A 13,437-nucleotide genomic window follows, 5' to 3' on the forward strand; every position below is an offset into this window, starting at 1 on the left:
GTTGTGAGAAGGGGTCCACATTCTATCTTTTTGCCGGTGGCTGCTCCGTTGTCCTGGCACCAATCGCTCCGAATGGTCTCGGTGGCCTTGTCAGCCACAGTGCTTTTTCTCCATGGGCCAGTGTTCGTGTCGATGTGTGCTGTCTCGGTCACTGGTGCTTTGTAGTGAGTTTTGAAACCAGAACTCAAGTCCTCCTACTTTGTTCCTCTTTTCCAGGACTGTTCTGGTTATTCTCTGTCTTTGCAATTTCACACGAGTGTTAGAATCAGCTTGCCAGTTTCTGCGGAGAGGTCAGCTGGATTCTGCTTAACCTGTACATCAGCTTAGGGAGTGTATCTGGCTGAGAGATGTTAAGTATCCTCACCCATGAACTTGAGATGTTTTCCTAGTTTTTTAGATCTTCTTACGTTGTCCTCAACAATGTTTTGTTAAGTGTCTTAAGTTTCGTGCTCCCTTTGTTAAGTTTATTCCTAAGTGTTTTATTCTTTTTGAGGGTATTAGGAATAGATTTTTTCCCGTAACTTCATTTTTGGATTGTCCATTAAATGGGTGTAAAAATACAATAAGTTTTTCTATGCTGATCTTGTATCCTGTAGCTCTGTGGAACTCATTCATTTGTTTTAATCGTTTCAAGTGGATCCCTTAGGGCTCTCCATCCGTAAGATCATGTCGCCTGCAGACAGACATAGTTTTGTTTCTTCCTGTCCAGTCTGGATGCTGGAGGTCTGTTTCGGAGGCTTTAGTAAGAGAGCAGTGTGGGGCCCATCTTACCTGCAAGCTTCTGTGTGCCTGGCAAGATGGGGCCCCGGCTTCCCAGACCAGAGCCTGCGGACGGGAGTCGTCTGTGACCCTGTGCAGCCCCATTTCCCCTGGTGAGGAGGGGCTCTTCCGGACTAACTTTGTAGGGTGAGCGCACCGCACTCTAACGTTTGACTTCATGTTGATGGAGACTGAGACCTGTGTCCACCACTAGGGTGGTGTGATCTTGGGAAACTTACTTGACCTTTCTGGGCCTCAGTTTCCCCATTTCCAGGGCTGCCGGGAACACCTGTGTGAGGAGGTTCAGTACAGTGTTGGCCCGGAGCAGGTGTCCGGGGGCGGAGGGGTGGTGCCAATGTCACTCACTGTTCCTGAGCCCCCCGGGTGCGGTTGCTTCGAAAGGAGTCTGTAAATAGCAAGCTGAGAAAATGTCAGCGAAAGAGAGAATACATTTCACGTGCATCCACATATGTAAGAATGCTTTCTTCTTTCTTGATTTCTTTTTGTTTTTTTACGATAAGAAATTTAGGGGCACCTGGGTGGCTCAGTCAGTTTAGCATCTGACCCCTTGATTTCGGCTCAGGTCATGATCTCATGGTTCGTGTGTTCAAGACCCATGTCAGGCTCTGTGCTGACAGCTCAAAGCCTGGAGCCTGCTTCCAATTCTGTGTCTCCCTCTCTCTGCCCCTCCCCTGCTGGCACTCTCTCTCTTTCTCAGTAATAAATAAACATTAAAAAAATTAAACAGGGGCACCTGGGTGGCTCAGTCGGTTAAGCGTCCGACTTTGGCTCAGGTCATGGTCTCACGGTCCGTGAGTTCGAGCCCCACGTCGGGCTCTGGGCTGATGGCTCAGAGCCTGGAGCCTGCTTCAGATTCTGTGTCTCCCTCTCTCTCTGCCCCTCCCCCGTTCATGCTCTGTCTCTCTGTCTCAAAAAAATAAATATACGTTAAAAAATTAAAAAAAAAATTAAACATATACAAAAGTAGGCCCTAGAGCCCAATGAATCTCATGGCCAGTTATCTCTCACCCATTTCTTCCCTTCCTGTATTATTTTGGAACAAATACCAGATAGTGCCATTTCATCTGTAAATGGTTTGTTCAACTCGAGTGGTGGGATCCAATTGTTACAGTGGCTGCACCATTACCTTCTCCCATCACCACGTTGGCTTCCTGTGATGTCCAAAAAATGCCCCAGAGTGAGTCAGCTTTTCCTATTTTCCCACTGATGGTGAGTTGCTGGCTTCTCCTCACCCAGACGGACGCACAAATCATCAAGTTCAATATCAGCCCAGCCATCCACACAGCCCCAGAGGCAGGGGGCGGGGGGGGCTGAGAGTGGTGTGCAAACTGTCCACCTGCCTCCATGTGTGTGCACACGGACACACAGACACACACAGAGACAGAAGGACACACAGAGACACACACAGACACAAATATAGACACACATAGACATGCAGATACACAGACACACATGCAGACACATATACAGACGTACAGAGACACACACAGACACACATAGACACACACAGAGACACACATATAGACACACACAGACACACAGACAGACACATACAGACATGCAAACACACAGACAGAGATGAGACCGTGCAACCCTGGAACGTGGTGTAAAAACATCAGCTGAACTAATGGAACCACCAGGAACCCGCAGGTGCCTGGTCCATAGGGAGCCTGTCGTCCTGTGCTGTGTGATGGGGTCCCGGCTGGGTCCTCCCTCCTCTCCTGCTTTGCTTCTGCTGCGGGTCTGGACATTGGGGGCCCTGACGGGGTGTGTCCAGCCTCTCACCTCGTCACACAGAAGCTGAGGTGGCCTGTGCCCCCCAGACCAGCCTGGGAGGGGCGGGGGAGAAGGGACCCTAGGCCTCCAGGCACGGTACTCCGAGGTCCTGGACTGGGGACCTGGAGGTCATCGGGAGGAAACCTGCCGATGTCCACAACAAACGCCTGAGAAGCAGGTGGAGGGTGTGGGCCTGCTGGACCCCACGTCCACTCTGCAGGTCTCACTAGTGACTGGTGTCCTGGAGGCTGCCTGACCTTGGATGCCCTCGCTCCGCCACAGGAGCCTGGACACAGACATAGGGAGCCACGTGCGGGGCATTTGAGGGCGAGCCCTCTTTGCAGCGTCTTACAGGCTGCCGGCAACACTTTGGGGACAGGAGTTCATGGCTTCTTCACCCTTCTCCTCTCAAGCTTCTGGGGCCATGCCTGTGGGGTCTAAAGGACTAGGGGCTCTGGATGACACCCTCCCCCAGGATGAAGACACCATGGCCTACACCCTCCAGAAGTCTGGTTGATTTCGGGAGAAAGGTGGTGGAAGAAGTGAGTGAAGAAGCCACGGGAATGACCACCCTCCCTGCCATCTGGTTGACTGTGGCTTTGGAATAGGAAAACCGTTCTGGGTTTTAAGCACCCAAGGTTGGAGGCCCACAAGAGTTAGTAGCTGCCACGCAGGAAGCGGACTCAGCAGCTCCAGTCACATAAAAACTGGTTGGTGGGTGGCCCTGTCCTCTTATCGCTCCACCAGGGCCACCAGCCACACCCTGCCCTGTCACTTGCTGACACGGGAGCCGTGAGGGCTGTCTGGCCGCTGAGGCCGGCCTCCGTCCATGGCCTTGTGACTGGTACAAACCCTCCTGTTCCTTTCTGCCCAGGAATCCGGGCAGCGGGGGCTGGGGCAGTCCCCAGGCCAGCAGGCTGGGTGTGAGGCACGGCGTGGTTCGTGGCACTACCCGGAGACGTCACACTGGGGCCGCGTGCGCCGCGTGCCGGGACAGGGTGTGCTGCTCCGAAGGGAGTGGTCCTGCAGCCCGACTCCTGGTGGCGTGGGGAGCCAGCTAGTGTGTGAAAGCACTGTGCCCTGCCCTCATCCTCTGTGACTTTCGCTCACTGGTCCTGGGAGCCGACAGCTAGTGACCACTGATTACACGGGGAGGATTCTCACAGGACCAGGTGCGCCTGGGTCTCAGTTTCCACAGATTTCGGTGCTCATGGAGGGGCTCCATCTGAAACCACCGCCTGGAACTTATGTTTCAGTTGCCACGAGTCCACACAATGTCTGGTTGGAATATCTGAGCTGCTTTCGGGACAGGCCCCCGTGTCTCCGTGTTTAGATAGGGCCCTGGGGCCTTTCTGATGGGACGCCACACCCTGGGCTGTCTAAGCTGCGCTCCCCAGAGAATGACATTCTCCTGCAGCACTTTCAGCATGTGCTAGAGACACTGGTGCACGCTGGCCTGTGTCGCAGGAAAATGAAGTTACTGATTCTGCGTCAAAGTAATCTGACTGCCCCCAGCATGACCACCCGGGACCGTCGCTATTGCTTCTGGGGCACCGCCTCTCCCGAGCTTCCCGTGCCCTGTGTGTGTGTTGCTATGTGTCCATTTCTCCCCCAGAAACATTCAGTGCACACGTCCTGTGCACGGTGCTGCTAGGCACGCGGTGGGGAGTCCTGATCTCCTGCCACGGATGCACAGGGAGCACTGCCCAGGGTGCATGGGAGGAGCTGTGGGGAGGATGGAGAGTGGCAGTCAGGCAGGGAGGCCCGGAAGGATCTGTCCTGAGGCTGGGATGGGGAGGTTGGGGTGCTTGTGGGTGAGGGCCGGAATGCCAGCTCGCCAAGCAGACATGCCCCCTGTGGCGGCTGTGATCCCCGGGGCTCTCCCTGCAGCTGCAGGACAGGGAGTCCCCTTGATCTCACCTCTGCCCCAGGTCCTGCACCCGCCCGCCTCTCTCCCTGCACACCACCAAGGAGGCTATCTGGTCCTTTGTTGGAGGCTTTTGGTTACTGATTCAGTCTTATTTGTATGTGTCTGTGGAAAATTTCTATTTCTTCTGGAGTCAGTTTTGGTACTTTGTGTGCTTCTTACAATTTGTTCGTCTAGATGATCAACTTTGTTGGTGCACAAAAGCTCACAGTATCTTCTTATAATCCTTTAATTTCTGTAAAGTTGGTAATACTGTTCCCAAACTTATTTCTGATTTTAGTCACTTGCTTTTTCCTCTTGTTTTCTTAGTTTAGCTAAAGATTTGTCAACTTTATTGATGTTCTTAAAGAACATTGATTGTCTTTCTTTTCCGCCCGCGTCTTTTTTCTCTGTGTTAACCTTTATAATTTCCTTTCTTTTGCTGGCTTCAGGCTTCGTTTGCTCTCCTTTTTCTAGTTCTTTAGGGCGGAAGGCAGCTGATCTGAGAGCTGTCTTCTTTTTCAGTGTGCGTGTTTACCACTGTGAGTTCCCGGAGAGCCTCAACCGCACTGGAGTGGGGCCCCGGTGTGCTTTCATTTCATCCTGTTCACCCCAAACTGGTGTGCAGTCCCCCTGGTGGCTTCTTCTTTGACCCATCGGTTGTTTAAGGGTATGATGTTCGGTTTCCACATATTTGGACTTTCCATCCATGATTAATTTCTACCCCATCCACGTGGTTGGGGGAGGAAGGTATGGACAGCAGGAGTATGGATGGAGGACACATGAAGTCCAGCCTGGGGTCATGGGGTAGGCAGGGTGGTCTGCATGGTGACATGCACTGGGGCCTGCGGTGTCTCCAGCAGGAGGACCCCAGTCAGGACTAGAGGCAGACAGTACAAAGGGGCTGAGGGACACCTGGACGATGGATGTGGGAACAAAGAATACCTGGGGATGAGGAACACTTGGGGACAAGGGACACAGGGAGGATGGACGTGGGGACAAGGGACCCGTGGTGAGGGATAGCCTAAGAGTCCTGACTCCCTGCTTGGGGTGTTGGGACTGCCTCAGGGCTCCCTGGTGAAGGCCTGGTGACATTCTCCTTGGCAGACGGCGTCCCTGCCAGCCGCATACATGTGACACTCCTGGGCGTCAGACTGCGCCCCTCCACCTGCACTGGGGGCCATCTTCCACCTGGCCTTGTCATTAATGCCCCCTCCACCAGCACAGATGTCTCTCCCAGACCGTGGGCCCAATGGCTCTGCCTCTCCTGTGTCCCCTGGATGCCACCATCAGACCAGCCCCTTGCCCTGCACTGGGCCCCACCCTGGTCATCACCTGCCTGGGTCGCTGTCACCAGGAGCTAACTGTCCCCTTTCTACCTGCCCCAGTTCAGCTCCCACAGCCAGAGGGCTCTCACGCCCCAGGGTAGGCCTTCTCAGATCCTCCGGGCAAGACCCCGATCCCTTGCTCCCTTGGCGGCCCTGACTCACTGGGTCTGTCTTATCCTTGGATGAGAGGCCTGCCCACCTGGTGACAACCTTCCCACCTGGTGACAAGCTCACACCCACTGTTTTCCCGATTTCCATGTTATCAACATGACCTTGTCTACTGGTATTTCGTTTTTAATCTGCCTTCCCTGTTGCGATATAAACTCAGAGCCACGTGGAGATGTGAAGGTGACCTTCCCCCTTCCCAGGAGAAGGGCCCTATAGGGCAGTGAGACCTGTTCCCTTCTGTCCCTGAGGGAGTAACAGCTTCCATGCAAAGTCTGTCTGTGTGGTGGCCTCACACAGTGTGGAGAGTGATGTGGCTTGTGTCCCCTCAAGGCGTGATGAGTTCTGCCTCCTTGTCCTTACTGGCACCTGACAGACCAGACAGACCCACAGGGCATCCCTAAGAGAGCTCTTCTGTCTCTGTTCTGGAACACTTCCTACTTCCAGCCCGAACGTTGGAGGAGAGAACGTCCAACATCTTTCCCACCATGATCTCCTGGACCTGGGGGCTGACGCACTAGAGGATCTCAGGCAGTGCCACCCCCTGATCTCGCTGACTTAATCCTGTGTGTGGTCACACTAGCACTTGACTTACCGCGTGTGTGTGATCACGCTAGCACTGAATTTTAACTTTCAGGAGCAGTGGGCAGAAAGACAAGGTCAGTTGAAAGGTGATGAGGATATTCAAATGGTGGGGACAGCTTGTACAAGACCAAACAATGTTTTGTAAGTCTGGATGATTGAGGGCAGTCAGGCAATGTCAGAGGATACTACACATCCTGTGCTTCTGCGAAGTTCTGGGTGAAATCAGGTGGGGTGTCAGGGAGGCCTCTCAGCTCTCCAGGACTCTGGCCAGGCCACCGCTGGCTCAGAGCTGGTCGCATGGCCAGGAGGGGGAGTGTGATGTTCTCTGAAGGGCCATCAAGTTGGTGCATGGTAAGCTTGCTGGGACAGCAGTCCCCACAACGCTTTGCTTGCACATGCACAGTGAGAGAAGTAGCAGGGCCACTTCTGGAAGCTTCTCAGACAATGGGCAAGTGCTTGGTGGATGCTCTGGGCCAGCACCAGAGCTAGAGTGTGGGTGCACAGGGCAGGCAGACACCCACTCCCAACCACATACCCTGCCAGGCTCTAGGAGAGTCCTCTGTGGGGACAGCCAAGGCTGCCTGGGATCCCAGAGTGCCATGGGCCAACAGGGCTCGGTGTCCAGGACAAAGCAGGAGCCCAGGAGGCATTTGCTGGTGGAGCGGCTCTCCCTGCTTTTGGACTTGTCAGAGTCTGACCCCTTCCTGAGTTCACCGGCCACTCAGGAGGTCTGGCAGGCAGGTAGGAGGCTGCATCCTGGGATTGCAGTGTGGCTAGACCTCCCTGCAGCTGACAGTAATGTCACAGATGTCAGGACCGGGAGGGTGTGTGCTAAGTGACTCTGGGTTCTAAGGTGATCCTGTTCATCTTTGAGTCTGTTTTCCATTGGCCTCCTGGCTGGGGATTCTGCGCAAGGAAAATTGGACGCAGCAAGCGGCAGGGACGGACTCCCGGCTGATGCAGCCTTGGGGTTCAGGCCATTAGGAGGGACCCAAGCTGGGCAAGGGCCAGGATGTCCCTCTGGGGGCGGCAGGACGGTCAAAGCTTGAAGACTCAGCAGCCAAATTAGATGCAAGCTTTTCATTTTTTTTGGAAAGTGAGGTGCTGGGAAATTTGAAAGCTGCCATCTGAATCGTTTATATATGTTTTAATGCATTTTTTCACAACAGCAGTACAAATGCAGGAGAGTTCCGTCAGTACAGTTTCTGCAAATGATGTTCACGTGACTTTACACACCCATCCTTTTACTTGTGCAGTGGTTTCCCCGAGGAAGTGACCAGTGTCTTCTCCTTCCCCAGCAGAATGAAGGAAGTGCTTTTTTCTTTGGCTACCTTTGCGGTGGGCGTGGCAGGTGGGCAGCCCCTGCCTGGTCTCACACCCTCCCCTGCCCCCCAGAACTTGGCTTGTTTTTCCAGGGCCTTCCAGTGCCCTCAGGGTAAGGCGAGTCCTCCCTGTCTATGCCCCAGGGTGCTGGGTTGACGCCTGGTACCATGGAGGGGGGGTGGTTAGTTCTCAGCGCGGGGGAGGCACCGTGGTCTGGTTGTTGCTGAGTCAACGGCCAAGCTGTTGTGCAGAACAGTGGTGTTAACACTGCAGCTTCTGTGGGGTAATAGTTCTTCGTTGTGCAGATGAGCAGGCAGGGCTTTCTGCACACCTCCCCTCGGGGCCTCAAATTCTCTGTCAGTTCATCACAAAATGTCACAAGTGTCAGACCGTGGGGAACAGCCAAGGACCTCTGTTGGTTTTGTCACGTCTACCGGCCACACCAGAGAGGCAGGCTGCGAGGACGCATGGCAAGAATGAGTCGGAGCCAACACCTCTGACTCCAGGTGGGGAAATTGAGGACCAGACAGTCACCAGTTCAGAGACCCCCAAAGGACTTAGGCACAGCCCCGATTTGCAACATCAGGGGACCGTTTCCACCGGGCGCTGGTAGGGCTGGCGGCTGAGAGCGGGCCCGATTCCCTGCGCCTTGGAATAGCAGCTGTGGGGGGTGGGGCCCAGCACCCTGCCACACTGTCCCCTGGAGTGTCAAGCCAGCTCCCTGCGCCTTGTTGAACAAAATAACTCAGGTTAACAAGGACAGAGGGGGAGCTGGTTGCGTGGAGCCGTGGCCAGTGAGCCTGACTGCGTTGTCCAGAAGCAGCTCAGATGCTTGGGAGAAAGCACCCTGAGTGACTTGGGGGACAGTCTGGGGCCTGTTTCCAAGGCTGGAGACCCAGAGGACTGCTCACAAACACTGGGCACTGCTTACAGTTTGCCAGTCACAAGGGGTGGGTGGTTCCAAGTTGCTTTATGCAGAGTCCTGGACCCGGGAAATAAATATGCTGCCATGGGTCATGTGGGCGGGGTTCTTGCTGCTGGAAAGGAGTTGCAGGTGACAAGGCTGTTGCAGTGGTTTGGACGGTGACAATACTTGGGGAAACTCAGGGAAACGACATGTGGGAATTCTTTGTACTATGTTTGCTACCTGTTATGGGAAGTTTAAAATTATTTCACAAAGATAGTTTAAAATATGTAGAGAAAGTGGCCGACAATGGAAAGAAAGGTTTCTTCAGCTAAGAGAGACGTGGCTGGAAACAGCAGTGAGCCTGTGGTAGCCAGCAGATGGCTGACACTTAGAAAATGAAAGGGAGGCATCACTTGGGTATAAGGAGGTGCTAGGCCTTTGGAGTGAAAACTGGCAAAGCCTCGTTATGGACGAGGTGGCGTTTCTCAGACCATAAGGCGCACAGACCTGAACGTGTCCTGTCTGAATGTGAGGGGTCTGTCCCGCAGAGACGCCCACCCAGAAAACCAGATTCAACACGGATCCTATTTAGGGTCGTTGTGGCAGAATTTGTAATAGCAAAAAGCTGCAGACGGTCTGATATTCTGATTATTCATGAGGGGGTGTGCGGAGGACCCGGGGGCCCGTCTCCCACCACAGCGCAAGAACACAGCCCGCGGGCTGGGCTGAGTCATGGGGCGGTGGGAGCGGCGGTGGGCCCGGGGCGGCGGGGTGGGACTCGGGCAGCTGGCATCTGGAGGACTGTATCGGGAGCGTGTAACGCCCACTCGCTTCTCTGCCCTCTGCCCCAGCTGGTCGCGGCCATCGTGTTCATCAGCTTCGGCGTGGTGGCGGCCTTCTGTTGCGCCATCGTGGACGGCGTGTTTGCTGCTCGGCACATAGTGAGTGTCCCTTCCTCCATTTTGTTCTCCGTCACTGTCGGGGTTTGAAAATATCTACAGAAGCAAAATTTCATGTTGCAGAACTCAGCTCACTGACCTTCCGGGTCCTCCCTCCCCAGGTCTGCCAACCACTCTCTCTGCCTTGCTGGCTTTTCCTCATTCTCTGCAAAACTGACCCAGCACATGCACATACACACATAGGCAAACACACACGTGTGCGCATGCACACTCATGTGCATGCATACACACTGATGGTCACACACACAGGCACACACGTGCACACGGACACACACACACATGCACACACTCATGGACACACACATGTGCATGCACACTCACACACTGATGGTCACACGCATGCACTCACATATGTACACATGCACACGGATGCATGCACACTCGTGGGCACACATGCACACACTCAGGTGCGTGCACATACTCATAGGTACACACATAGTGCCCTCACACACTCATGTGCAGTAGTTCAAGTATGTGTCTTGAGGGGTGATGTTGGCATTTTCTCACTGGCACGGTAGCTGTGAGACCCTTATGCTTGTTTCATCTCCGTGTGGACGGCTGAGTGGGAGAGTCCTTCATAGGGGCTGAGGGCCCAAGTGTGAGAGTCCTTGGCAGTGGCTGAGGACAGAGCCACACCAGGCACACGCCCTGGGATCTGGGAACTCCGGCTTGTTCTACTTGGAGCAAGCAGGTTCGAGTGAGGGAGAGAGCCAGGCCACGGAACGAGGAGCATAGAAATAAATACTCGAGTATGCTGAAGTCAGTCAAGGCGGCCAAGGCAAATGTGGAATCCGTTGTCCAATTACGTAGGACATTTTCCTAACCAGTTTGTATGTTTAGAAAAGCTTTGTTACAATGTCGGGAAATGGCTCTTGTTTCAAACTGGGCAGGTGGAAGTGAGATTTTTCTGCCAACCTGGGGGCCCAGCAGAGATAGCGTTATACCCTCAGCTGAAGCCTGACCTGTCCTTCGCCTGCGTTTCTTTCTGAACACCTGTCATGGGCAGCTGCCTTTGACCTTGGACTCTGGACTCAGGAGGTGGTGGGTTGGTGCTGCGTTGACCTCTGCGGGGCAAGCTGTCCACCTTCCTGGCACCCTGTCCTGCTAAAGGACTCTGAACAGCTGGTTGTTCCCCCAGAACGCCTGACACATTTATGGCCTGAGGGCAATGGGCTGGGAGCAGACACACTTCACGTTCCTTCTGCCTGGCTGCCTTGAGGTTGCCAGTAAGCCCCCCACTCGGTGAGCCCCATGACGGTGCTGTCACCGAGTGCCGTGTCCCCATAAATTCTCATGTCGAGACCTGGCTTCCAGGGGGATGGTGTTTGGGGTGCAGCTTTGAGAGGTCACAAGGTGGAGCGTTTGTACAGGGGCCTGTAATGCTCCCCGGCCCCTCCTCCTCATGGGTGAGCGCATGCTGTCCCTGAACCCGGAGGGGGCCCCCACACACACTGGATCTGGCAGCCCCTCCTGACCGTGGACTTCCAGGCTCTGTGCTGTGAGAAGCAAATTGTTTATTGTTTACCCCCTCCCCTCCCTGCCAGTTTATAGTATTTTATTGTAGCAGCTCGCGTGGACGAACAAAAATTGGTCCAAGAGTGGCGTGCTGCCGGGGGGCTCCCCAGGGCCGAACAAAGCCCCTGGCGGGGTGGTGGGGGGAGGCGGCCCCTCTTGGGCCTCTGTGGAGCGTGGCTTGTGCCTCTGCCGTCAGATGCAGGCACAGGAAGAGTGAGACAGAGAGCATCACGGCGGAACTGCCCAGGAGAGCCCTGGCCTGCACAGGTGGCCAGGCATCTGTGGGTCCTGAGTGGCCCTGGGCCATGAAGACCCGCTGGTGCCTGGAAGGGGCACAGGCTGGAGCCTGACCAGAGCCCCATGGTCGTCCCCGCCCCGGGTGTTCACCGGCATTTGTTAGGTCTTTACATTTATAGCACTTTTTAGGGGTCTCTGTACGTGTACTTTGTCCCAGACTTCTGCTTCTTGTTTTTTATTTCTGGAAAGATCACTTGAACTGTGAGTCCCTGACCAGTATTTGCTGCCATGGTTCTGGCGCGCTGCTTGGTTAGCACAGAAAGCGTATCCTCCGATCCAAATCCAGTATTCCTTTCCGAGCCTGTTGCCGATGTCAGCAGGTCGTGCTGGACGGGAGACCTGGCCTTCTGCAACGCCTTCCAGCCATCAGCACCCACCGAGGGCTCCCCAAGCCAGGACGCAGGGATGGGTGGACAGAAAGCCTCTTGGGGCTCAAAACAGGCCTGCCAGGGGGTGATCATCTCAAGGCCTTCTCAGGAGGAAACCCCACGTGTGCCCTCAGAATGCAGCTCTGTGGAGAGTGCCCCGGAGACAGATGCCCATCTGTTCAGTGACAAGCCAGTCAGTTTAGAAATGTCTAGCAGACAGTGCTTCTCAACATGGGCTCCACCCTGGGGCGGACAGAGGAGTGAGTGGTGTCTGTCTGGGCCTGGCCGTACTTTTGTGCTGGTCTCTCTGTTCCAGGTGTTTCCTGGGTAATGAGGCCCGTTCACCCAGTGGCATCTGGTACAAAGAGTTAATCGCAGTTTTCTCCTGGCACGTCGGTGGGCTCAGGTCTTCAGTAGGCCCAGACAGGGGGCAATATGTCTGATGCTGTGGAGAACGGCGTCCCTCATGGGGCAGAGGGCAGAGTGTGCCAGGGAAAGGTCACTAGGCTTCTGCCGGGGGCTTCGTGCAGAGCCCAGGTGGTTGTGAGGGCGCCCTCCCCAGCAGGGCCCAGCTCTCCGCTCCACAGGCCTTGGCGGGTCAGTGTGCCACTCTGCCTACTAGCCAGGTGCTGCCGGCCTGGAGGCCTCAGGAGTGTGTGTAGAAGCGTCCCGAGTGTAAATATGCCCTTTGTCAAAGTTCTTTCCCTTCTAAAAATGCACAATTAACATCTCTTGAGAAGAAGGTGTGATGATCCCATTGTGGTGTGAGTGTCCCTCTGCTTCCAGGAAGGACAGGGAACCCTGAGAGGCAACCACCCCATCCTATGAGCCAGCATGCTGGCAGACGGAGGCTGGCACTCGGCCCCCTTGGCCATAGGCCCAAGTCACCAACACAACAGAAAGTAGAGCCTCATGGCAGCAGGATGTGTGACCGTGGCAAGGACCCCAGTCGCGGCCTGAACTGTGACACAGAAGCAGCTGTCCCCATCCCTGCCCTACACGCAATCTTCAAGCACGTACTTACGGAACAACAAGACCCAGAGGCAGATGCTTAATAATAAAGGCAAATAAAGTGGAAATTTAGGAGCTGGGGGACCCTCTGGCCTGCCTGAGTCCTGCCTGCCATGCGGGACCTGCCTCCATCCTGAGGAGCAGGGCTCCCCATGGCCTTGACCTGGATGGCAGAGAGCACGTTTCTGCCTGAGGCCCAACACGGGGACACTCTCTGTGCTTGTTCTGTGCGATGGGACATCCATTTCCAGCAGTGAGGACCCATCTCCCGAGGAGCAGCTCAGCTCAGCCTTCCTGCCGTCAGAAGAGGCAGCATCGACTCAGGAAAGTGGAAAGGATCTTGTGCCCGAGGTTGGCCCTAGGGGGCTCCAGGTGCCTGGGCCCCCTCCAGCGCACTGCACCCCCATGGCCCGAGCCTCTGCCGAGAGGACCCATCGGCCGCGGAGCCGGTGGAAGTCAGGCCAGCTTCCTACTTGTGAGGGGGGTGCTCCTCTCCCAGGGAGTGGATGAGGATGAA

General features: G+C 55.1%; 1 protein-coding gene across 1 annotated transcript in view; it reads left to right on the plus strand.

Annotated features, from left to right (window-relative positions):
* Positions 1–13,437, plus strand: part of TMEM255B (transmembrane protein 255B) — a 39,735-nt gene that overhangs the window by 10,020 nt on the left and 16,278 nt on the right. Inside the window, exon 4 of the mRNA XM_042904897.1 lies at positions 9,622–9,711. Coding sequence (XP_042760831.1) covers positions 9,622–9,711 — 90 coding nt within the window. The remainder of the gene's footprint in view (positions 1–9,621; positions 9,712–13,437) is intronic.

Source organism: Panthera leo, chromosome A1, assembly GCF_018350215.1.
Source record: "Panthera leo isolate Ple1 chromosome A1, P.leo_Ple1_pat1.1, whole genome shotgun sequence".
Lineage (NCBI taxonomy): Eukaryota > Metazoa > Chordata > Mammalia > Carnivora > Felidae > Panthera > Panthera leo.